We start from the raw sequence: 26,554 nt of genomic DNA on the forward strand, positions 1-26,554 counted from the left end.
GGACATACTCATCATGAACTATGGTGGGGCCATCTCTTGTTAAGGCCTCTTCCTTGATTACATTGATAAGTTCAAAGGTACTGCTTATGGGAGCATCTGGGTTTGGCCATTTAGGACACTGAAAGTGGCGGACTTCCAGAACGTAGTCATCCTGCAATGAAAAACCAGCCTGGGCATTAGCCACTTTAGTTTCATATTTATCCACTCCAGGTAGAAAGAGGGAAGAGCCTCACTACAAACTGAAGAGATACCTTCTTCCTCCAAAGAGTTTATATAGAATGAAGAAGACAGACGCACAGCTCTAGCATCTCTGTAACAGCGAATGCACTAAAATAACGCAACTTTAACAAAATGTTTAACTGATACATTTTGTATTTGAGTTGAGGGCTTATATCCATATAAACCTTCTCTCAGAGCCCTTACAGCTCAAAAGCCAAACAAGAGAAGAGCAACCAAGGAATTCAAATTTAAAAGGGCTTGCAACCTAATGTTTTGCTGCAAAATCCAGCTGCAATCCCGGTAGCAAACTAGAGGCAGGTTTATAGCTCAAAAGAAATGTGCTTAAGTAAAACCCCTTAATTAAGACCCCCAAACAATTAAACTATAAATGCTGAATTTTATAAGCAGAAATAGGACAATAAATCTTGGTGTACTTTACAAAGTACAATTCAATCTACTTGGACGATTTCAAAATGAAAACCCAATGTCTTCACTTTCAAGTAAGACAAACAACTAATACTATGGTCTCACTAGCTAGCTAGAGGAATCTACCTGGAAGTAGAAGATGTGAGAGGGAGAAGGAGCCCATGAAAATACCTTTCCCCTGTGAGCAACCTGCATGCACATGCATTTACAAGTAAGTCCTTTTCAAAACGGTTTCCGAACATTTCTTCTTCCACATTTAAATGACATCAACAACATTTTGGGGAAAAGCCAAGACCCACATTTGAAGTTTTATTTTACCTGGGTAGCTTCAAGGATAAAGTCATGGATGATAATTTGCTCTTCGTTAGAGAGGCACAGCCTGTCTTTGCTGATAAGGGTCACAGTAAAGGCCTCACAGTTCATGGATTCCTCGCGACTTGGCCAGTACACAAACTCATCTTCTGCCTGGAGGAATGAAACAACACACTACTGCAGCCTTTCACATATCTCGTGTATGACTGAAAAATCCAGTGGATCAAAAAATTGGCTTGATAAATAGAGATGATCAGGAGCTGACCTTTAAAAACCATTTCTGTCTAAAACAGATTTACTATTACAGTAGGCAGTAAGCCTGCCAGATCCTTCCTTTGTGTGTCCAAACAGGTAATGTCTGCTTTTTAATTGGTTTCATAGGGAAATGGTTATCTTAGCTCACTCATACTTAACCTTTGTATTGTATCCCAGGCTTTATTACCTCCTGCCTACATGTTTTTTCCTGCCTAGTTTTGCATGAAAGTCAGATATCTGTTTAGAAAAAAAATCATTGACCTTTAAAAATTAATTGCTTATTATTTTTAATTTGTATTTATTGTGGCCTAATCCAAAACTGAAGGGTATCAACAGAAGGTCTATGGATCAGGTCTAGGTAGAAGACTGATGGATACTTATGTAGGGGTTGAATTTTTAGGAGCAAGAGGAGGAGTGAGGAGAAAGGAAAAAACCCAAATATTCTTAGCCTTGAAAAAAACACCGGCTTAACTTAATGCAAATCCTCCAGCAAAACTCCTCTACTGAAGGGACACTATAAAATCTCAGTGAGACTGTGAATGGTGGAAGAAGCTCAGCGCTGAAGTAGCCTAACTGACAGGGTGTAGATAAAATATTGTCAAAACTGTTCTTTAAAAAATAACTGTGCATTCCTAATTCATTGCAGAGAAAAGAAATTAGGCTCTGTCATCACATACAGCAAAGCTTATTTCTCCTCCTGGCTTCAGGGATCTATTGTCCCTGCAGCTGATGCACAGAAGCTACCCTGTCAGGATGCACGGCACTGCACGCCTGCGTCTCTGAACAACCCGTGTTTTACTCATGAGAAAACATGACCTAGGAGCCCACTTCATCCTGCTGCGGCTGGGAGCATGTCTCTAAAACCAGGCTTATTTCTGTGGGCCTGGAGCCTTGATGCACACGATGTACAAGATACTGGTGAGATTTGGGCCTTAAGTATTTATTCTGAAAATGGGACTTAGGGTCCCAGGTCCTCTGGGTGCTTTGAAAATTCTGCCTTCAGTGTGCAGAGACGCCAGCAAGCAGTGCAATATTGCTGAACGCTGGGGAAGTGACCTGTCCTGCCGAGTGACAGGTCCTCGTGCAGCAGTACCGTGCATTATAATCTTGTCCTTTGGCATTACACATTCAGCACCTTGACACAGTTTCAGTCCCATGCCACCCCTCCTTGCCAGCCAACAACCCACACCAAACACTGAGCCAATGCATGGATGCTACTGCCCTCATCCAACCTCGCCCTGGAAACAGTGAAGGTGAAAGCAGGGACCAGGCATCCTTGCAAAGGAGGTGGCCGAGTCCAGTGTTCCTCCTTTACCCTTTAATCACTATTGTTCTGCAGAACTATTTCATGTACTTGTAAAGACAAGATCAGCCTCTTCATTTCCACCTGACACACTTTCATTTCATTAGTGCTTTCCGATTTGATCGGATTTCTCTGAATGCTCTTCGCCTTGCAGTGCCTGCAATCCCTTTCATCGTGCCGCACACAGGAAGCGTATCGACTGCTGCCTCTTTAGCAGCCCCTCGTGACTGCTATTTTCCTGCTGTAATGAAGGTGGTTTCTCTCCTACTCTCAGCTACAATCGTCTATTCACCTCAGTGATGCGTGCATGAAAAAATGAACTGTTTAGTTCTTAATCCTTTTCAACGCACCCTCTTGAGACGTGCTAGTAAATCTGGAAGTAGGGATTAGCACTTCACCTGTCTCCTTCTCTCTCTGTCTCTTTATTTCCACTTAAATTAACATACATGTTTGCTTTTTACTTTCATAAAAAATAGCATTTGTAACCTTCCATAGCCGTAGTCTTGCACGGCCTGAGCCTTAAGCCCCCTGGGCAAAATAAGCAACTATCCTACTGTCCCTGCTTCTTATTTCTGCTCCTCTCAAAGTCCTTACCCATGGCCCTAGTCACCCAGTAACCTCAGTGCCTTGCATCCTACCAGCCAGGCAGCCCTCAGGAGCTTCACAGAGGTGGTCATCACTGGTGTGCTGCCTGTGAGCACTGTGGTCCATCCAGCTCAAGATGTCTTTCCCAGGAGCGAGGGCAGAAGGAGAGAGCAAAAAAACATGCCCCACATCTCGGAACTTGTCTTTTTGTAAGAAGCTTATGGCAAAGTTTGAGAAGGAGGCTCGAGAATTGGCTTTGCTTTCAACCAGAAAATAGCCATAGCATGCAACTAAGTGACCCTACGCTGGTGCCCAGCTGGGCTAAGTGACTGCGGTGCCGTGCAGGGAGGGACGCGTTTAACTCACCAGGCTCTGGTTGTCCGGCAGCATGACGATGATCTGTGCATTGTGGTCCCAGATCATTCGCCAGAAATCTTTAGTCGTATGTGGCAGTGGATGTTGGGTTATGATGAACTCGTTACTCCTGTAGTAGCCCTTTTGCAGCAAAACAAACCACGTAGTTACTTACTGCCTTCAATACTTTTAAAGCATTATTTTCATCTTTGGGGACACATAATGACCTTACTTCATTTTATTCCACAATATTTTCACACAGACTATAATTTTATAACTCCATTTCCATTCTGCAGAGTCCCTGTTGTTTTCCTTTACTCTAAATCCCAGTATTTATTTGACTGTATCTCATGGAAATACACATTCCATCTAAATGCATCTTGTATTTAATTTTTTTAGGCAACAATCTTTAATAAAACACAGTTAATAGCTTTACATTATGGGGAAGGTGTTAAAATCTCATCTGTTAATACACAGCCATTACAGACAGAATTAAGACAATTATAGGCATCTGGTATTTAGCACCTTAGAATTGATTTTACTTTGTAATTAGGTGTTGGCTTCCTCACCATGATATAAGAGGCATTAATGTAATCTGTTCCCTTCATTCCAGGCAGCGGTGCCAAGCCCACTCTAGCACGCTCAGCTATAAGATTAAAAAAAACAGAGAGGAAAAAAAAAAAAAGATCAAAGTCTGGTCATGGCACAATGCAGAAAGTAAGAATTTCTCAGACGTTAACAAACCAAACACTGTGCAGCTCCCATCTCCCGCAGGAGCAGGCCAGCACTTTAACTGCGTTAAAGCATTGCCTGCTAACACAGGATATAAAACAGAATGTTGCACAATATTCCCACAAGGACAAAGTAATTTCAGGAATCAAATTTTACTATAGCAAAGATTTTCACAGCAGGCTGAATTACCAAATAACAGTATATGCAGTGATAACAGGGGATTTCAGGTAATTCTTGACTGTAGCGTTCCATTTGTCTCCAGCAGCACACAAACCCAGCTGATTTATTTTGTTTTCCCTACCACTCCATAGCACTACCATCACTCACTCCTCTCAGCTGGAGGGTGAGAGAACCTCCAGAGACGAACCCCTTCCGTAACGGGTAACCACCCAGAAGCACGTGTGTGTTCTTCAGCAGATCTACGCTTCTCCGTGTTTGAGGGCTGGGTTCAACAACATCCTCAAACCAACTGACAGGCCCCAAGTGCCCAACTGAAACCACTGCAGCTACGTGACACAAAGGGCAAAGTCATATAGACTATTTCTGCCCTGTTCACATTTGTTTCTAAGGTCTATCCTGAGGACTTCCCTTTTTATTAACAAACTTCATGATGGACTGTATCTGTGCCATTATTGCTTTGCGCCAACTATCATCTGTCCTGTATGTCCTGTACTCTGGGTAATGTGATGGGAGTGATGTGCCCATGCTTGGTCCGGTGCAAATTCGTACTGCTTGGCAACCACACACAGATTCCTTATTAATGACTGTGAAACTGTGTCCTCGGGCACTAAATACCCTCAAATCTGGGGAAGGCTCACACACAGAAATTGAGTGTAGTAGCTGAATTACAAACAACTTGTGCCAATCACACCGGGAGATCTCACCTGAGCTCGGAGCGGTATCAAAGTAATTCTCTCAGTATTCCATAGATTTATCCCCTACCTAATTATTCAAATTCTTAAGTACTTCAAATTAACATTTCACTTGGTGAGTATATCTGGCTGACACTGTAACTATTTTCTTTTGTTCAGTTTCATCAGGATAATTCTGAAAGACAAGACAGCTGGGTCTGAACAAAAGATTACATTTCTCCTTCCTAGTGGCTATGCCTTTTCATGCATAACACCGGGAGAATTCAGTACAAAAAGTTATGCTAGGCAGTAATCAAACCGAAGATGTGATCTTACACGGCACGACTGATGAGTTCCTGTTCTTCTCTTTGTTGCAGTCTTTCTGAGCACTGAAGCATTCCACATATTTTGCATTACACTGTGTAACCAGCTGAAAGAGAATAAAGTAGTAAGTCAGTCCTCACAGCACTCTAAATGAAGAGAGGAGGTTTCTTTGCCAACTCCTGCGAAGATGCATCAGTAGAAGAATAAACTGCATTGTTAAACTTGTTTGAAGTACTCAAGATGCCAATGGAAATCATCCTTTTCATACAACATGTTTAATGGATAAAAAGACCTCTGCAGCTCTCAGCTTCAAAACATCCTGAAAATGAAGTTCCATCAAAATGTGTTTTCACAGAACACTACATTTAGTTATCTTTAAGAATATATTTCAAAGACTTGCAGATATATTCAGTCAGAAGCAGGTCTCAAGGAAGAAGAGCTAGCAAAATAAAACAACAACAAAACTTTTATGTTTTCTTCTAAAATAAAAGCCATATCGTTCCTGCAGAATGTCTTTTTCTGCCAGGCCTTTGGGGAACCCACCATGCTGGCATCTGAGATCCAAGGCCGTGGTTACATTCTCTGGTCTGCCAGGTTCATTCTGGGCTGCTTGTGAGGCACAAAGAAAAGTCAGGGAGGCAGATTTGTATTTTAATGTTCCCCCAGCGTATGGGGAAACTCTACCAGAGCAAAGAGGGTAAAGGTGGCTTTTTCATCTCCTGCACTAGCAACTCATTACTCAGCGTAATTTTACTCTTAGATGGTTGAATGTAAACTACTGTACCAGGGCATGAGCACAAGTTATTTTCTGCCGGCTCTGTGGTAGCAGCAGAAATGAGAGAAAGATTTAATAATTGCTGCTGGTCACATCCCAGTTTCAAATGCACTCTAAACAAGATAGCACTCAACTCATCTACGTACTGGCATAAGCCCCATTACAAGTTATGGGGTTTCTAAATACCTGTGCAACGCTGGCAGAGAAAGTAATTTCTGAAAATGGCACTTAAGTTTTTGAAATTTTGCCATGAGTCATCAGAAGACATCTTTAGACATATAATTTAGTATTGTTTGTAAAAGTGCAACACTTCTTTTTAATAAGAAATCTTTTCCTCCTGCTGCATTTTGTGCGCGTGTGCGCGCACTTGCGCTTGTTTCTTTAATTTAGTAATTAAGCATCTGGAATGTCTTGACTGATGGAGAAGTAATGAGTTTTCTACAAGTGAATTCAGAGAAGAGCCTGTTCATTTTTTGAATAGCTTGGCACCTGGTATAATTTAACAGTTTCAGTTCCTTAGGTAGTTATTAACAGAGTGAGTTTAGCTGTGAAAACAGATGTCACGTATAATCTTCTTATGATACATAGTCTCACAAAATATTTTTAAATGCATTCACATAAAATGCAATCAGAAAATCTTAGGTTTCAAATAGGAGATCTGGGCAAAAAAAAGTTTCCTTTGGCCAGGATGAAAGCAGCTATGACATAGCAGGGAAAAGCAGAAAATGTAGTTATTAGCAATGAGAAAGGCATATTGTGTTTCCTGGTCTTAAAACATTTTTAATTCTTTATCCAGTGCTGAAATAGTAGGTGGCGCTAAGAACCTCATTTCATGTCTTTCTCCACATATGTGCACGGGAGCCACAGTTTGGAGGAAGACTTCCAGCTAAGCTAACCACAGACTCAGGAACATCCAAACCCCCTTGGGAACAGGGAGACCGGCAGCAGACTCCAAACCAGTGCCCATGACCCTCTTCTCACCTCTGACTTCAAGAGTGTTAGCGCTGATTTCCAGCAGTGTAGCTAAGACTGTTGAGGACCAAACTTCTGAAGATACTGTGCTGTGCTAATCAAGTGTTCTGGTTTGGTTCCTTATCTGTGACAACTGACAGTGAAGACAGGCCATACAAAAGAGAGTAGGGAAATTAAGTCCCTCTGGATGGCAGTGATAAGCCTTACCTTGAACTGTTTTTCTAGTCGTGTCTTCCCTCCTATGCCAGGTATGAGGATGCTGTTAACATAACTATGCAGCTGGTTTGCAGATACTTCAGTCTCCTTCCCAAGGATGGCTTCCAACAAGGCATCATGAATAAAAATGTACTGCTCCTAGAAAAACAACAGCATGTCACGTAGGCACTTGGAATAAACTAAACAGCTGGCTTTAACTGAGGGGTAGAGCACACTAAAGGGAAGGGTGTGCAAAACAAGCCACCCATGCAAATACTGCCAAATCCAGAATAAACATTTACAAGTGTAGCACATACAACTGAATAAGTCAAAAGCAAAATCTGAAGTTTCTGGTCTAGAAAAAGAGAGACATTCCAGTGCAAAAAATGCCTCATGATATATTCAGTTTTTACAGGGATGTAAATGAAAAATCCATTTTCTTTTTGATTACAACATAAAAATGAACATGGCTTTAAATTCAACCCCACTGCAATCTTTACCTCTGTCTGGACGAGGTAGTTGCGCTGTGTCCTGATATGTTTCAGGAAACCCAGGACATTAACTGTGCTTTTGTCTTTAATCTGTTGCAGCATACTGTCTATCACAATGTAGGTACCAGTTCTGCCAACACCGGCACTACAGAAGACATAAGAAAAACCAATGTAATACAGCCGGACCACAGTAAATGTTCACGACAGCAGAACAGAACTAAGCAAATACTCCTGTTCACAGACTTTCATTTCCCTGCTAGCCCCAACCATGAAAGTTTCTAAACAAAATATTTTGGGTTCCTGGGAATTTTACCAGGTATATATTTCATAATCTGACACTTGGCTCTCCTGTCTCCACTGCTGTTGTTACTGCTGTTGGCTAGAAGAAGCCATATAGAGATCCACCCTATGCCAAACTGTTGCCATCCCAGACCACAAAGGTTGCTCCAGGCTGCGGGGCTGCCCTGGTTGGCTTCCGTCTCGAGGTAAGGCTTAAGCTTCACAGTGGAGTTGTAATCCTGCTCTGGAAATGCAAGTGGTACCAGCACTATGGAAAGGCATAAGAGGGGGCTAATCCTGTGGAGGCAGGACTCCTTGAAGGGGAGGAGGGTGGTCCTGGGCCCAACAGAGAGGGTGGAGAGGGGAACTCTTCAGAGCTTCTCAGTTTCTGCTCAGGAAGGAGCTCTAACCGCCATCATCCTCTCCTCTTTGCTATGGTGCTGTACAGCCCCCTCACACACAGTGATGAAGGCCACATCCCTTAACTCATTTAAGGGAAATCCTCTGTTGACTGCAAGTGCTGGTGAATGTGAGTGTGGTTCAGTGGCAATCGCATGTCCAGGTGTCTGTCCGTTCATGTGGTTGGTTGCCAGCAGAGGTAATCCTGCCCTGCCCACACATGGAACGGGCAGGCTACAAACAAGCTTCGCACAAGGAACTGCACAACCACATCAGTGCAATGCTCAGCAGCTCAGTATCATGACACAGGGTTTTGCTAACGCAACTGGGAAGCTTTTGCATTGGAGCTGTCTTAAGTTGTAGGCAAAGCAAGCTCATGTCTACCTGCACTCCATGGGGCTGGGACACTCCTTCTGTGTTAATAACTCAGGGCGTTTGTCTTAGCTGGCACGTAAGAGCACATGCTGTGCAGTAGGTATGCTTGCCATGAAGTAGTTAATCACACCCATCATACCTGCAGTGCACCACCACTGGTCCCATGTCCAGGGTTCTGGCTGCGGAGGATCTCCTAACGAAGGTTAGCACAGGCAGAGCGTACTCTGGCACGCCCATGTCAGGCCACTGAGTGTAGTGATACTGAATAACCGTTCTCTCGTTCTGCCGCCCTTTGGGGTTTCCTTTCTGACCCTGCGTGCAAAGTGTGCGCAGAAAGAAGAGAAAGATTAGGGAAGAGAAGCATAGAAAGATTCTCAATCCTACTGGCTTGCCCAGCTGAAAAAGTGCTGGACTCTAACAGAAGAAATCTTCTGCAGCTCTGCCTCCTGCTAGGTGGAGACAGAGTTCAAGGAAAAATACATGTGGGAACAGGCAATAACAGCAATAACTGTGACGCCAAAGCATCAGTGAACTTGAGAAAAAGAAATACAGGCTAAACCTTTCACCAGGTTCCTTGTAATCCTGGCTTTGCTTACTTATTTCCCATCCGCCTGCTACTTCAAGTTGCCTATGCAAACGCTGAGCTTTGCTCCTGTGTGCCTTATATCCTACACAAGCCAGAAGGCATCTGGATGAGAACAGGCAAGGCTTTACTCACCTTTTTCATCTTTGTGTTCCTGACTGTGAAGCGGCGCACAGTGTAGCAGGCATGAACGTTTGTGCTCTTCAGCGTGACGATTATGTTGCCATACTCCTCGCTGTTCTCCGACGGCCAGTACTGATCGCATTTCCTCTGAACAAAGACATAGTTGGGTGGGTTGGCTAAGGGTTTGAGCTGCTTCTTTATATTTGTGTTTAGAGTTTTTAAAAAAGTAAAATCATGGCTAGCTATGTATCCCTCTGTTACATTAGTTATATATTATACATCAATATATATCATCCCAATCCATTTAAAAAGAAATTCTGCCCACATGATTCTGGGAGATGGTAAGGAGCAACTGCTAACAAACTAGAAAATCTCTTACTCTTCCTTTTTCAACAAGGTTTGTGATCATGACAATGATTCCAGTATTTTGTTCCCAAATCATCCTCCAGAAATCTTCAAAGGTAGACTTTAAAGGTCCCTGGGTAGCAATGTAGGCTTTTGCTTTGTTGTAACCCTTCAAAGAAAACCATAACGCCAAGTGAGATGAAAGCAATATCATGGCAGACATATTAATATTTTAAAGGTAACAAAGAAAGGCGCCTTTCTCATTCAGAATAGCAAGGAATTTGTAGCAAAATTATCAGGTGAAGTTGGAAAACATGACCACTTCACAAGTGGCAATACTTCCTCCTTGTGGAAGGATTCAGAGTTAGAGAAGAAAAAACAATTCAAACCACTTACATCGACATAATTAGCATTAATGTAGTCACTGTGCTTAGAATCTTTTCCTGGTAAAGGCCTTAGCTTCACCCTGCTGTGATCATCTGCAGGATGAAAAACAGAACAGAGAAGCATTAAGGAAACACAGTGCAGAACTGCAGGTAAACATCCTATTTCCTAGGTATTGAAGTAGCCCTTATTAACACACGGAAGAGATTGGCCTTGGATTGGAGTCAAGGGGGAGGTGGGAGTACCCGTTCTTGGTCATCTGCTCATGGTAGCAGGTCCTCAGGCTTCACATCCCTTAAAGTACGTGGTTTGTGCTGGGACAGCTGCTCTTTAAAGGACACTGGAGCTTCAGGAGCACGATCTCTAGGATCATCCACATCACACAGTGCAGTGTGATTCAAAGAGCCAGGGCACCCCACAGGGCTGTGTAACACCATGCGGAGACACCGGCTCAGCTCTCGCAGGCAGTGAAGCTGCCTTTGCTTGGCTCAGTGTCTGAGCTCATTAACCTCCACTCGGTGCTGGGCTCAGACAGCTCTGCTGGCTCTGGGAGCTGAGTGAATGTCATCACTCCTTCACCACCCTCATCACACTAAGAGGATAGACTTTAGGTCATGCTCTTTAGCTTCTCTTTTTGTTCCACCCAAACGCTCGACTTCGGCTTAAATCAGAAAAAAGTTACAGTCCTTCTGCTCCTAGGCAGTAGCATTGGGCTGGGTGGTGCTTCCAACACACGCAGAGATGAGACATGTGGGCTAACTCTAAGCATGAAGAACCTGGTTTCAGTTGCCTGCCTTGAGCACCAATGGAGAGAGGGAGGTTCCTCCAGGGGCAATCTGGAGGACTGGAGTGCCTGCTCCAATTCTCCTCCAATGGTACTTCTCTCTCTGTGCCTAGAGGGACCAGACATCTCTGTCTGAAATCAGAGTTGGGACAACTGCAATGAATCCCCTTGCCCAAGGCCACACAGCAAGTCTTTTACAGGTCTGGGAATTGGTCCTCAGTCGGCACCTTGATTACTTCTGAGAATCTGTTAGAGACATGCATTTCCTTCCTATGCCATCAAAAACATTCAAGATTTATTGCAATGTTTATGAACATTGTGAACTTTTTATCAGCGGCTCTCCATCTTCGTTCCTAAACCACAGTGACTGCTCTATCTGCCATTCGTTCCACATCAGAGAACGACATGGAAAAAGTTACCGCATTTCCATTCCAGACCTGCAATAATCTGCATTCTAGAGCAGAGTCCAGATTTGCAGTTCTCAGAGGAATACAGGCAAAGCCTGCACTGTGCTACAAAGATCACTGTTTGTCCAAGTCGTACACACAGCTGAAGCAGTTTGAAATACAGCAGATACACTCTGTAAGATTTAGCACCTTTGGGATTATAAGGGAATCCCAGGGATCATCAATAAAACTCTTTGCTCCGCCATGCACTTCCCTTAGGCCAGTCTTCAGAAGAGCTCTGATCATCAATTTATCCCAGTTACTCCTCCACAAAATTTCATACCAAACTGATACTTCTAAAACTACACTTGGACCATCAAACTGCAAAATATTTTAAAACAAAAGCTGGAGTGAAATCCTGGTCCCAGAGAAGTCAAAGCATCCACTGCCTCTAGTAGGGAAATGATCTCTCTTTCACATGTGAAACACTTTCACGTGTTTATTCATTATTGTGCAATAGTGTAACTTGAAGCCACCTGCCTTTTCCAGTCACGCACAGGCACACTGTGAGAGGAGAGTGCCTTTTCGGGTTGATTCATTGTGCTTACTTACAGGCTAGGATGTTGATATATCTGTTCTTGTGCTTGTTGTCGGGGTGGTTGGAATGCTCTGCGGTGATATTCATGTCGGCCGTACAGCGCTGCACTTCCTAGGCATAAAAATTATTTGCATAGAAAATGTATCAGCCCAAAAAAATTTAAGCTTTATCTCCTTTTGCAACAGCTTACAGAAACCGTGTTTCAAATATCGATATCTTAATTGCTGGACTGAACACAAAGTATTGTCCTGTATGACATGGTCTGCTTAAATTGAGCCGTGTTAGCTGCTCCCTGGCGTGCGGTTATGCTCCTCTCCACAGACTTGGTGACAGGTGGACTCTGGCACCCTGAGGGCCAACTGTCCCCTCTGACCAGCAGTCCGTCCGTCTTCTGGCTGCATCTCCTGTGATGCCTCACTCTGTCCCCTCTTGGGAAGGGAAGACAGAATCCCTCAAAGGCAAGAGTGTCCAGTGCAGTGTAAGAAACTAAGTACAAAAACCACTTCAACAGAAGCCTTTGACCGCCAGACAACTTATCTGCTTATAACCTCTCAAAACAGGGTTTCTGACATTTAAGTTTGGCACTGACCTTTTGTTAGTTCTCTGCAGAGAGATGCCTTTTATAAAATATAAATAAAATAGATCTCTGAAGATAACAGCGTGTGCTTTAAATACCACTGCTTGGACACTGATTAACAGACCACAATATAGTGAAAAAGATAAAAGGTTGTATCCACATATATATACATTTACAAAGCAGAAAGAGGCCAGGCTTGCCAAGGTGTTCACGAAGCTAGAGATGCAGATTTCTGTCTAGTTGAGGCTGTAGGTTAGATACCTAATTCCCATTGACTTGTTTAGTCCTTAACCTACCCCTGACTTACACTGTCCAACAACAGAATACAGGGCTATTGAAATGGGGCAATGGAGGATCTTTTCTCTGACCCTAGAGAAAAGCAGCTATTCCCCTTGGCCAGACTGTCCTAGAGAGTTACACACTTCAGAGACTGTCTTGCAAACCGAATCACTTAAACTCACGTGCGATACCACCCCCAAGATATATTTTTTTGTATCTATTTAACCACAATCTTCCTGAAAAAGCTAAACCCCTTTTTATCACTAGCATAAATATTCTTAGTTTCAAAACACATTTTTGAAAAATATATCAATGTTTGGAGTTTACAAAGTTGTGGAAGAAACTATACTTATTCAAATCTTTTGCGAGTCCCAGAAATCGCACCAAACAGAACAGCTGAGAAATGTACAGTTGAGTACTCTTAGTTTAAAATATTCTTAGTTTAAAAACACATTTTTGAAAAATATATCAATGTTTGGAGTTTACAAAGTTGTGATAGAAACTATACTTATTCAAATCTTTTGCGAGTCCCAGAAATCGCACCAAACAGAACCAATTTCCCCCAAGGATATACGGGGAAGTGCCAAATTACTTTGTACTTCAGGCTTTAAAAATAACAGTACAGAACCTGCCTAAGAGGGAAAGTCATTAGGAGCTCACAGCTGCTACAAAGATCACGAGCTAAGTGACAGAGAAAAATTATCAAGAGAAATGCTATACAAACAGCAGATGTAACAGAGTTCAGCATTATGCAGACATTTCACAAAGGACTTGCATAGCAATTCTGATATCTTCCCCAGCATTTACATTTTAAAAGTGCAAAGTATACTAAAACCTTGAACATTTTATAGCTTTTATATCCACATGACACTCCCAAATAACAATTGCTTCTCTCTCTCCCTCCCGCTCCATAAGGAGAAGCATACTACATTCAAGGAGATGTGCTGAGCAAAGACAAAGAGGAATCAAGCAAAACTCTCAGCTGGCCCTCATAGAATTTTCATAGTTCCATTTCTATCACAGAAATAAAAAAAACACATTAAAGTGTGCGCTTCCCCTAATTCTGTCTGTCAGCTCCAGTAAGCAGGGGACTTCTGATTACACAACGGGCAGGATCAGTTCAGCCTAAGTCATAACTGGAAAAGCAGCATTACTTACATGTTAGGTTGATTTAATATAATTTTGTTTTACCTTTTTTTGCATTTAGAAATTGTATAACACCACTGCTGTACCATTGTAGGTCACTCCTAAAAAATAACCCCCCGCTTCTGAAAAGCCTTATGTCAAACTCTACATCCCTGCATCACTACAAAATTCTTTTTAGAAGTTATTAGCATTGAAACATTTGTGCCAAATGCTGTAGAATTTAATACAGATGAATTCAACAAGGTTTTGTGGAGAATACTCTAAAAAGTTATAGAATTTAATAGGGAATTACCTCCCTGCTAAGGAATTTTCTCTGACAGTTTAAATACCACATAGTAAATGTATCACTTTCTATTACATTCCATAGGATTTTTCCATAAGGGAATTGTTGGTGAGGTTAATCATTTTAATTAACCTTTTTATGTTGATGCTGACTGTTTTCTCAACTGTACATGTTCCCGGCTGGCCAATATAAAGTTAATAGAAGAGGAAGATTAAGCTAAGACGGTGAAAAACACAGCAAGGGAAAAGAAGGTCTGACGCTGTGAGAGCTGATCATCTGAAAATGGCTTTTCTTAACACATAACATTCTAAATGATCTTTAATACTCTGGAAAGCTGCTATAATCGTGGATTCCTATGTCCGCACACTGCAAAAGCATAGCAAAAGGAGACTGTTCAAGAAAAGCTTCCCCCTTGCCAATGTGCCTCACCTATTTTTGTCTTTTCAAAAATCACCGTAGAACAATAAAAGGCCATTTCGTCTTCAGCTCCATGTGCCCCCCGACCCCCGACCAGGACACAACCAACACTTGGGAACATTGAAGTTGTCCAACAAGAAGGGGCCTGAGGACATCCTCCAGCTCTGTGTGGGCCACTGACAATGTTTGGCTGTGCCACGCAGACGGATCAGGTTGAGAGCAGAGGGCGGTTATCCGTGCTCTTACCCTCCTATGTTAATCTCTCCAAATTCTAGTAGCAAATTACTAAACCACAGGCTCACCCCACCAGACAGTAAGGCATAAGTTAACATTCCTTTGTTATTAAAGTCAAGGTAGTTGTCTCATCAATGCACAAAATGCTGCAAGGAGACAAGACCAGTTGCAGCCTGTTATCTATGCCTCCATTCAGAGTTTTATTTACCCTTTGGCAGAAGAGGACAGCCCGGTGTTAATAAATATCACCCTGGAGAAAGTTCAAAAAAGTCACCATCCTAATTATGCCATTTTACCACATTTAAGTATATTACATATTTACTTTCCCAGCATTTTCTATTGCTTATGCAATGAACACCCTGGGATTTCTCAGTCTTACTGGCTATGAAGTCTTTCATTTGCATTTAAAACATCACCATGATTATATTATTATTACAGTTTAAGGCTGCGGGCAGGCCACCAGGTCAGGACTAATACCAGGTTGCGCATTGCTGCCTAAACAAACTCCTCTCCAATTAGCACAAAACTGCTGCTGGCACCTTGGAGTAGGACAGATAGTGTCCATATCACCACATCCATAATTCATCCACAAACTTTTCAGCTTTAGAGTCTTTTCTTTGGCTTTCCTTAGTCCCGCTTAGTCTCTTCCACCGGCGGCTGGCTAGCACACTGCTGCTCTTCATGTTTAACTTTGCAGAACACATTACTGTCCAAAGATGAATGGATACAGGCTCTTATTCTGTCCTTCCAACTTATCATTGACAACCCAAGAAACCAAAGTACATGGTTTCAATTGACCGTTAGTTACTGTAAAAAGTGTTCTAGTCTATGCTATTATGGCTAATTTACTTTTTAATTATATTGACCATGCTAATGCTAATTGGAATTTGATACACCCAGGTTTAACGACCCATTTTCATTGCCTTTCTGAAACAAGTTACAGATTAGTTTCTTCTAAACTTCAAAGAATTTCCATTTAAGTGTAAAATCAAACTGCTCCAGTGTCTTGCTGGCAATATAAGGTTCTGAGCAAGAATTTTTGCTACAGTGACTGAGCAGGAACTCGGTCTCTCGATTTGGCCTTATGCAGTGTTGCTGTTGTTTCCCATTACTTCAGTCTGATGTCCTGGCAGGGGCTGAACTGTGAAAGGCTATGAATAGCAATGAGGAGGAATCATGAACAAAGAAAAGATCCTAATCTGAAGGACTAAATTAGACAACATCCATAGCTCTGTTTTGATATTATTGTGATATTTTTCAGCATGAAAGCAGCTAGTTCATCCACCCCTAAAATCATTTTTGACCTATTATTTTAATCCCAAATTAGAGAATTCTGTGGTAGTGCTCTTGCTGTTTGTTTTATCACAGCAAACATGAAGACTGCATACCAACAGAGACAGCAGATAGTATTTGAAGATATCCCACAGGAACAGTGTAGATTTTAGTGGTAATTTAGCACTAGTATAAACTCTCTGACGGCACTCAAGAGAGGTGAGCTGGGGACAGCCTAGAAAGAAGGGGAAAATAAACAAAGCAAAAGGACTCAACACAGGAATAACAGTGGAAGAATCATGAATAGATGGCTAAAAATTCATGTAAATGAATGAGAGAGGAGAGGATGGTGGAGGACCGTTTGCTTGCGGTATCCTGCCCTTCATTAGGCAGGGAGGTGTCGGAGCCTGACTGAAGCCTTGCATTGCCCGTGTGGGGCTACGGCTCCTCCGAGCGGGGCTTCCAGGCAGAAACTTTGGGTATGGCTGCAGTACTATGGTTGGTAATAGAAAGCCCAGCTATCTGAACTTCTTTTATTGCTTCTCTTCAACTTTATCTCTTAATTCACAATGCCAATTTCTTAGGGTAGGTCAAGCGGTGAGATAAGGATTGAGAACTCCAGGAAGACCCTCTTCTGCAGCAATCCTTCCTCCTCCAGCTTCACAGTGCTGCTTCCCTTTGGTTTCAGTACAGCAACGCACAGGCTGAGAATATCTCTAATTATGGCAGTTTTGGGCCAGGGTTATAAAACATTTCCCAGCGCAGTAATGTCTGCTAGCAGCATGCTTTTGAAATGGCATCTTTCTACTGCCAAATTCCTTGGTGTAGATGCAGCTATAAGCATGTGTCTGGAGTAAACTGTGTCTAATCTGTAAGGGATGCCAGTATAACTACACAGTGTTTTTAGTGTCTCAAGAAATGTGCAAAGTGCAGCGTTATCTCTCTTCAATGCAGCCCTTCGCTAGAGAATAACATTCCGAGGTCACCGGTTAAAAAGAGCTAGCGACCCCTGCCCCAAGCAGCAGCAACCATGAGAATAACGTTAGCAAATCCCTGCCACATTGCCGAAGATATAGATTTATGTTATTTTCTTACATTTCAGGACATTTAGAAGAAGGTGCCACTGGAGTATAAAGATATTTTCAATTTATGTGATGAGGGAGCTAGACAGCCTGCCTCCAAGTTCAGCGAGCCTGTTCAGACTCCAAATTGGCAATGAATCATTACACTCACACGGCCACAGGCAGGAGAGGTCTGCGGAGATTGCATTCACCCACTCTAATCGCTCCCGCAGCAGCACTGACCAACCCACTGCAGAATTAGGGAGGAGGGAAATAAAATTGTCTGATCTCAGAAATCCAAACACTGCATTATACTATAAAAATTCACAGTTAGCTTTGGGGATGGAGGGTGATTTCTTGGCTTAGTGTTCCTTTCTTAGAGCAACAGGACATGACTACTCAAAAAACCTTACCGTGTTATTCCAGTAACCAGCCAGGGGGAGGGAGTGAAAAGCTTTACCGTGGGAGGTGGCACTTCACACTCTTTTTGATACAAGAATTTGGAGGGCACATGCCCTATATAGTCAGGCTATCAGGGGAATAGAAGATGACAAATGTGACATCAGTTTTTAAAATGAGATCCAGAAGGGCACTACAGTCCACTAAATCTGACTTCTCTGTGGGGCAAACTGCTAGACGCTGTAATAAATAGCAGAGCTAGTGAACGCCTCGAACAGACTGTGGAGAGGTCCCTGAAGAAGTCCACAGGTAAGAACAGTCTGGAAGAGAATAGCATATTTGGATTTCCAAAATGTTTGTGAAATGCTTCTCAGAAAACATTACTTTAAAAACTGGTCTGTCTTGGAGCAAAAGGAAAACTTGCCTTGTATACCAACAGTTTAAAGGTGGGACTGACCGCCCAGGAATTGTCAGTGTTCAGATTTCACCAGTGGGACCTTATGGGGACCTAATCCATTCATAAATGGACTGCAGAAGAGACAAAGTGTGTTTATGATATAAAATTATTCAGGATAATCAGAACAAAAGCTGTTCGTGAAGGGAAGCAGAACAATGTTGCAATACTGAGTGACTGAGTGATAAAATGGCAAATGAAATTCAATGTTGATAAATGCGAAGTGATGTACTTGGGGAAAACCAACCCTAACTATGCATACATACTGACAGGTTCCCAATTTGCTATTGCCATTCAGCGACGAGACCTCGGGGTCACAGCTGATAGTTTTCTGGGGGTGTCAGCTGAGTGCCCAGTAGTTGTTAAAAAACAAATAGTATGTTAGGAAGGAGGAAAGTAATAGAAAACCAAACAGAAAACATCACTGTGCTCCTACAGAACTCTGCAGTAAACCCACTCATTAAATACTGTGCACAGTTTTGTCCTTCCCATCTTGAAAAGGATATGGTAAAGGAAGGAAAAAAGGTACAGAGAGAACAAGTCATCGTAAGTCTAGAATGGCTTCCTCAAACAAACAAATTAAATAGTTTAGACTTCTTCAGATTTGAAAACAGATGATTAAGGGGGAATATGAGGGAGGCAGACAGAATCATGTGAGGCATTTAAGTGAACAGGGATGTACTTTGTAATGCAAAAACTAGGAGGCACCAGGAGAAGTTATTAGGCATGAGTTAAAAGCAAAAGGAAGTCCGTTCTTGTGGAACAAATTGTAGAGTTCATTGCCATGGGATGCTTTGGACAGCAGGAGTCTAAAAGGGTTCAAGAGACAATTAGAAATTTGTGGAAGAAAGATCTATCAAACTCTATTAAACATAATGATGCCAAGAAAATCTTTGGCTAGACAAGGAGTAGATATAATCTCTGACTCAGGAAGCCTCTCAATCTCTGCTCAGTCTTCCCACCAAACCCTGCCCCAGTGCTGCCCTGTGAAAATGTGGTACCTCACCCTGTATGCCATAGCAAGAGAGTGCTGGAGCTGGCCGAGAGCAAGCCAAAAAACCTCCTTGAACTTTTTTCAGTATTAGGTTGAACAAATTCCAAGGTGGGATACAAAGAGTTATATCAGAGACCAGCACTGGCGATGCAGAATCATGGACTTTATTTTAAAAAGCTATTTGTTGTTCAGTATTAAATTGGACCTTATATTTCTAGTTTACATCAAAAATTGACAATTCAGAGGACTCAAAGGAAATCTTAACAATTCTGTACGTACAAGAAAGCCCAGCTATCACCAGACAATAAAGCTGGGTACTTGCACTATGATTACCCAAAGGGAATAAGGATTCATTTTGGATGTACTTTCCAAGCAAAGATTTGTGAGTTCAAAGTCCTTTTTTCCTCTCCATATAAAACGCTTCCTAAACACACTCACAAAATATTTAGCTGTAATTACAGTTCATTTTAAGAGGAGGAGGGAGTATTCAGACAATTTACTTTCAAAGGAATCTTCTTTGTGTAAAAACCAACTCAATACAACCCACAACACGCTGCCAAAAACACAGGAAGAGACACCAAAAACTAGCAACAAATGAATGGAGAATGTTTACCTTCTACAGCAGGCAGAGTATGTGTGTGCCTAGCTTAGTCTTTCCTTCCACAGGTTCCACCATAAAACCTCCTGCCACAGAAACTTCTGAAAAGATTTTTTGATCCTTTTCTCATTAAAAAAAAAAAATCCCTTGCACTGGCTATCTTTGGGAAGATCTATTTACTCTATAGTATTGATCACTTCTTTCAGCATCTCCTTGCCATCCTCTTCTCTATTCCTTTAAGACATTAAAAAGCAGCTTTTTTTAATAAAAAGCCCATAGGACTGCAGAACCTAGTACCTCTTTTCAGAAGTTCCCCAGGCATGAAGGCATGATATAGCTGTGGTACTTTCCACCCAAGGCTAGCAGCCCTGTGACACTGGATTGTCTGTTTCAGCTGGAATCCAACTGTTTCTCCATAAAACATTAGCTAAGTCTTCACTGTAGCTGGCAGATACGATCCAGCACATACACCATGGCTGGATCTGACCAGATGCGAGAGGTTACACCGCTAGCCACTTCCAATAGCTACTGTATAAATGTAACCTCAGGCTCCTCTATCCCTCGGCCACTTTCGAACTGGGATTCTGATCTCTGAGTCAGTTTAGGCACCTGAGAAACATTTTACCTACAGGCTCTATGAAAAATCCCGGGTTTCACTATTCTGCCCTATCACTGTGAACCATAAGGAAGAAAATCAGGCCCAAGAGGCATCAGCAGGGCAGAACATAAGCAGTGAAAGGGAGCTGGATGGTTTATCCCAGACAGCGATCGTCTTGTTCATATTCCTTCTCCTTACTCTAGGAAGCCGAGACCTCAGCTACGGAGAAATACATCTGGAGTAGCTATACTGACTTCAAAGGAGACGCTCCAAATTTTAAGCAAGCACGGAGAACAGAATTTGGCGTGTGCAGTGAAGTTGGAGGAGTTTAACTCCTCTTCAGAGGGGACCCCGTGCTCCCCAGAACAGGACTAATTGGCCAAAGCCATCTCTCCGACTGGCTGGCACAGCGTGGCACTCGCAGCAGGGAGCTCCAGGAGGACAGGGAAAAAATAGGGCTATTAGAGCAGTGTTTTTCTTTGCTAAAACACAGGCAGAAGGTGTCCAACATTTGTTAATAGAAGTGATTTTGTGACAGCTGAAGCAAAGCCTGCTTAAAGCCAGACCAAGTTTACAGATGTGTTGCTGATTATTTTGAATAATTAAATGGTGTAAAACCCAGCTGTGATGAATAGCACTGGGGTCGCAATTCATAAATAATTGAGAAGAGTGAGTCGCATTTGATCATCCTGATCAAATTCTACTCTCTGGAGAATAAATGTTTGTCCTGAATACCATCAACATTGTTAAATGCCTCAATATTCCTGCTCAGCCATCCAGCCAGCAGTCAATTGAACTAAATCACTTTAACACCTTACACATTTGCCTTCCTCATGAATACAAAATGTTTCTAACGTACACAATGGTTTTTGGGCATCAGACAAAGCAGCCACTCTTTATAGACAGTAACCAAACAGCAACGATAAATGTTTTAAATGATCCCATTAAAAACAATTCCTGCATACAGTCTTGTCTTTACTGCAGTAAGCGAAGAAGCCGTAGATATTAGGCCACCTATTTTGGTTCATTGCCTTGTTTGTAAGCAGAGCTGCCTCCCTGATTCACATGCAGCAGCCAAACACATCTCCTTTTGCTGGTGAGGATGCCAGTAGCACAGCTCCATGCAATTTCCTGGGGCTCCTCCTGCTTCTCAATACTTCCAGAAGTTCAGCAGTGACTGTGATTAGACTGAATGAAATCAGTGCCTGAAAACTAGCCAGAGAATACTGACTTGAGCTTATTAGAGCCTGACTCTGCAGCCCATCCTCATACTGTGTGGTGTTTACCATGCTTGCACAATATGGGTTTGGTTACCCAGAGGTGGAAAACTACTTTCACTTCATTGGAATTACCTCCAATTTATAGCAGATTTATAGGTCAGAATCTGTCCTAAACAGGTAACAAGATGCAAACTTTAAAATAGTCACATTAGGTAAATACTACCAACTAAATCCTGAAGCCTTTCTCCTTGGTTTTACTGGAACAAAATAACTAACAACTTCAACAGCAATCTTTCCTGGCTGAACAGAGGATGAACAAGGACTCCAGGAACTGACCCATAGTTTGGGTTTTCATAAAAGACCAAATTCTGCAACTCTTACTCATAGTAAGCACTATTTTACTCCTTTTGGGCTACTCAGGGCTTATGTGACTTCTCAGCGTGACTAAGAGGAGTAAATTCTGGGCCAACAAGAGTAAAATAAGCTGCATATTGTAAGAAAAGCCTGGAGTTAAAAACAACTGCTTGTATCTTCACGTCATTCCTGGGGAACTGCAGGCTGCTTTTCCTATTTAATAAAACCTAAGAGGGTCCCTCCTTAAAGGCACCAAATCTCTGGTGGTTAGAATTATCTGTAAATGTCCAGTCCCCCATTGCACGTATCTGGTGGCAAACTGGTATTTCCCTATTTCTTCTGATACATTTGAGCATTGCATTTACCTGATGTGACAGCATCACACAGATGTTGCACGGTCCCTAAGTATTAATACACAATTAACTTTAAGAAAACAACATTTTATTGGTGGATTATTAAATCGTACCTCAAAGTCTTCCGAGAACCCATGCTGGTTATTAGAATACAGCTCACTGATGTGTTTAACGAACTGCTTGACTGGAATTGCTTCCATATCATCTGCAGAAAGAAAGAGATATTCAGAGTTGCTATTTGTCTCATACATAAAACTTCAGCTACAAACTCAGCAGAGAAAGTCTTCACTCAATATCGCTTAGATCTGAGTTCCCAGGGGCACAGCTAGTTCAATATGCGACAATAAGAAATCTTGATGAATCTGGCCAATTTTGAGGTAAACTCTTCATATTATATTTCTAATTCTAAGCACTGCAGTTATGAATACTGAGAGTCTATTCCCCGCGATGATAATTTACAAAGTCCAATTGAAGTTCAAGGATCATTTGGTTCTTGTTCGCAGTTTGAAGATGGCTGTGGATGGGACGAAGAGGCCTCCTCTCCTTCCACATTGTATAAAAAGAACAGAAGAGACTCAAAATATGAAAGTACAGTTGACAATTGCCCCCAGTAAGTTTCTACCAGACTGAGCAGAGACACAGGCTTTTCTCCTGAAAGTTATTAACTTTTTCCTTTTTACACAACGATGTAGAATCCAAATGGACTTATCATGAAACTGTCTCTGAGCAGAAGAACAGGCAACACAACACCCACACTAATTTGAGTTCTCTCTCATGCCAGACACTATTCATAACATTGAATATGTATTCCACTGGACCATTTGTTCTTACTCAGCACAGTGCAAATTCCACCCAATATACCAATAAATCACCCACAGACGTTTTCTGAAAAGAAAGAAGTCAAAGGCTTGAATTGAATTAAAGACAAACAAGACTGTTTCGAGCACCTGGGACTCCGGACAGATTCTAATAAAGCTGGGGTGTAGGATGGCTGTCTTATTTCTCTCTCTCTCTCTCAAAAAAGGCCTAGATGTTGTTATAACCACCACTGCAGTTGGTAGAAACACTGTGCTTGCCAAGATTCATTAGTTAATACTTTCAGTCTGGCGTTTAGAAAACATAAATTGCTATACAACTGTGATTACTTTCAGCATGTGAAATAATCTACTGCCTGATGGCTACTATTGTCTGATTGCATGACTTTATGGCAATACTCTGGTATTTATATATTTCATTTAATATTCTTCTGAAGATCGCATCCAGTTTATGTTTACTCCTAGTAATTCAGTGGTGTATTTTTGCTCCCATTTAGCAGCCATATGGTTTGGTGCTACAGCTGCATTATGATCTGGATTCTTTTCCTTTTAAACATCTACATTATGATAGAAAAAATCCAAATATTTCTACAGATACTTAGCAAAATTTAACGATAAATAAATAGATGTGACATTTACTGTATTCAGAGTGAAAGATCTTTGGCAGCTAAAACCTCTAAGCTGTCACATATGCTTTTCTTAGCAAAGGGTATGAAGATCTGTATGTGTAAATGAGGTTCTACTTTGGCAAGAATTTTATAGATCCCTGACAATTTGATTTCTTTCCGCCTGATGGCAGTTAATATTGACCATGTCATTACTTCTCTACTCTTATTTTATCAGGTAACGCTCTAAAGTGGCTTTTTGCATCTATTGACATTTTCAGATCTCAATCAGCTCTCTTCCATTTTATTTACAAGAGCCAATTGTTAAAGATATGTTTGCAATCCGATCACCTCCCAGGATAGTAATGCTACTTTAATTAACCACATGCTCATTTACTGAATAATACAGAATTCAAAACATTTGACAAGTGTATGCTCATCTTAGCAAAAAGCTGCAGCATGCAGAAATGCTGGCACTTTACAATATTTAAGTGATAACATTTATTCCATGTAATATTGAGAACATCATCATCTCATAACAACATTTGTATTAATATTTTGCAGCCAAGACACTTGAATGCAATGATCTATAGGAACAGCAGTCAATAGCGAGAGCCTGTAAAACAATCTTTCCTCTCCTGAAAAGTAACCCATACATCCTAGATTTCCTTGAAAATAACTTGTGCTATGATAGCAATTTCACACACTCTCACAAGAAAAGTTCCACAGTTATAATTTTTTTTCTTGAGTAGTCTAGCTCAACTGAGACCAACTGAGATCAAGGATTCACTGCAGCAGACCAGTGTGTCCAATTTAATTTTGCAGAAGGCAGAATTTAATTTTAATTGTGATCTGTGAGCCAAAAAATACATTAGAGATAACGTGCTCTCTGGTCCATTGAATTCCCACCAATTTCAAGGATGGGTCTGCACCAGAGATCCATGGCAAAATATGGTCAGTGTTCTTTTTATCATCATCACTGCATGGTGGCAGTATGTCTCCACCTTTATAGCCACTGCTAATTCACTTCTCTGTTGTTCACTATCCTTTATTGTTTCTCCTCCCTTTTTTCTCTTCTGCATTTTCACTTCCGATTCCCTCCAGAAGCCTTAACCCAATGCAGTTTCTTACCCTATTTGATAACATGGGCAACAATTAAACATTAAAGAAATTAAATAGGAAATACTGTTGACATATGAGCTCACTGGGTGAGAGGGAGCTTATGCTGCTGAAGCTGCCCATAAACTCAGGAAAACCACGTTGGAGCAAATGTAATTGTTTCATATTAGGAAGATTAAAATCAGAACCACAAACGTTAGAAACTCAAAAAACCCCACTTATGATTTCCAGCTTTCAAACTGCTGGGATAAGGTGGTCCTACTGGCCATGCCAGATCTGGCAGGTACTGTGCAGAAGCCAGGCGGAGGCCACCCCTTGAGGGACAGGCACAGCCCAGAGGGGACGGGCGACCCGCAGCTGGGCAGGACGTGGCTGCTCCCCGGCTGCACGCCCGTCTTGGCCCTGCTGATAGCCACAAGGAAGGAGCGATATGCAAGATATAGTCTATTACACTAACTGATGGAACAGGGAAGTGTTAAAAGTAATTTGGGCCTCTGTTTTTCTATTCACAACGTCCTACTCCAAACTCCCACTCAGGAACACAAATTACTTTAGCTGGGGTATATGCAAGCTTAGCCATGGGCAGCTTGCCAGACCTCTGGTAAAATATGTACTAATATACTCAGCACTCTTGAATGATACCTGCTCTGACGTTATCTGAAGATGGCTGTGGCCTTCTCTAAGAAAACCAACAGATGTAGCTAGATGCACAGAATATGCTTTTCCTTGCACTATCGTCACTCCTAAGGCTTTGGTTAAGCCTTCTTTCCATCTTAAGACAAATAGACTTCAATGACTATAATTCTTTTAGTCGATTGAAGAGATTAATGGAATCCTATAATGGCTAATTAGGAGCTCTCATAGTCGTTCTGCGCATATTCCCTTTTGCACCATATACTTTTCCCATCCAGAAGCTAGAGCGACATTTGATATTGTCAGTATGATGCTTACCTTTTGCAAGACCTACACATTATTCAAAGAGAAGAGGGAAATGTTTTAATAACATACCTTCACCTCTAACACCACAGATATAATTACAGTTCTGTCTAGCTTGGGTTTAGCCATCTGTTTTATCAGTGTCAATAAAGTGATTCTGGATTTACGTCACTACAAAATATGAGCTGAACCTGGCACCATACTAAGGTACCAACCTTTTGTATTATGCAGAGAAAGAAGTAATCTTAGATGGACAGGGGCAAAGGTCTCCAGAACTTTAAAATAATTGTACATCTATTTATTATTATAAATAATCTAACTTATAATAATATTCTTTATAACCAGACACTCCTGAAGCTGAAAGGTGGGGGTATGTTTAATTACTATGCTAGATATTTAACACTTTGGTGGAGTTCCCATCCTCACTTGCTGGTCCAAGATGAGTGTCTGAGAGGAGTATCAAAACCACAAAACTGCAGGGGACCACAACAGAGCTCATTTCCCGCCACAAAGGGAGAATGCCAAGAAGCAAGTCAAGTTTGTTTAAAAAAATTATGGAAGAGGAAAACCTTCACTTACACCTAATTTTCTAAGAAATAGCAATTGACAGTGCAGAATACTTAATACAGTCCTTCAGAAGACAGCCACATTCAAAAGAAGCCCAAAGTGTACAGAAGCAATAAAGTTAGAACAGGGTTACATTTAAAGTTGGATAATTAGTAATCCTACCAGGAAGGATTTTCCCCTATTTCCCACTTCATAAGGTGCCTTTGTAATGTTAAAGCAATAG

At 41.7% G+C, this 26,554-nt stretch overlaps 1 protein-coding gene across 1 annotated transcript in view; it reads right to left on the reverse strand.

Annotated features, from left to right (window-relative positions):
* The window catches only part of PTPRG (protein tyrosine phosphatase receptor type G), a 417,185-nt gene that overhangs the window by 9,189 nt on the left and 381,442 nt on the right, over nt 1-26,554 (reverse strand). Inside the window, exons 16-28 of the mRNA XM_072876458.1 lie at nt 22,403-22,494; nt 12,065-12,161; nt 10,295-10,377; nt 9,933-10,067; nt 9,566-9,700; nt 8,987-9,159; nt 7,804-7,939; nt 7,316-7,462; nt 5,374-5,467; nt 4,024-4,100; nt 3,467-3,595; nt 964-1,110; nt 9-151 (exon numbers count right to left, since the gene is read on the reverse strand). Coding sequence (XP_072732559.1) covers nt 9-151; nt 964-1,110; nt 3,467-3,595; nt 4,024-4,100; nt 5,374-5,467; nt 7,316-7,462; nt 7,804-7,939; nt 8,987-9,159; nt 9,566-9,700; nt 9,933-10,067; nt 10,295-10,377; nt 12,065-12,161; nt 22,403-22,494 — 1,588 coding nt within the window. The remainder of the gene's footprint in view (nt 1-8; nt 152-963; nt 1,111-3,466; nt 3,596-4,023; nt 4,101-5,373; nt 5,468-7,315; nt 7,463-7,803; nt 7,940-8,986; nt 9,160-9,565; nt 9,701-9,932; nt 10,068-10,294; nt 10,378-12,064; nt 12,162-22,402; nt 22,495-26,554) is intronic.

This window comes from Ciconia boyciana, chromosome 11, assembly GCF_034638445.1.
Source record: "Ciconia boyciana chromosome 11, ASM3463844v1, whole genome shotgun sequence".
NCBI classification, from domain to species: domain Eukaryota; kingdom Metazoa; phylum Chordata; class Aves; order Ciconiiformes; family Ciconiidae; genus Ciconia; species Ciconia boyciana.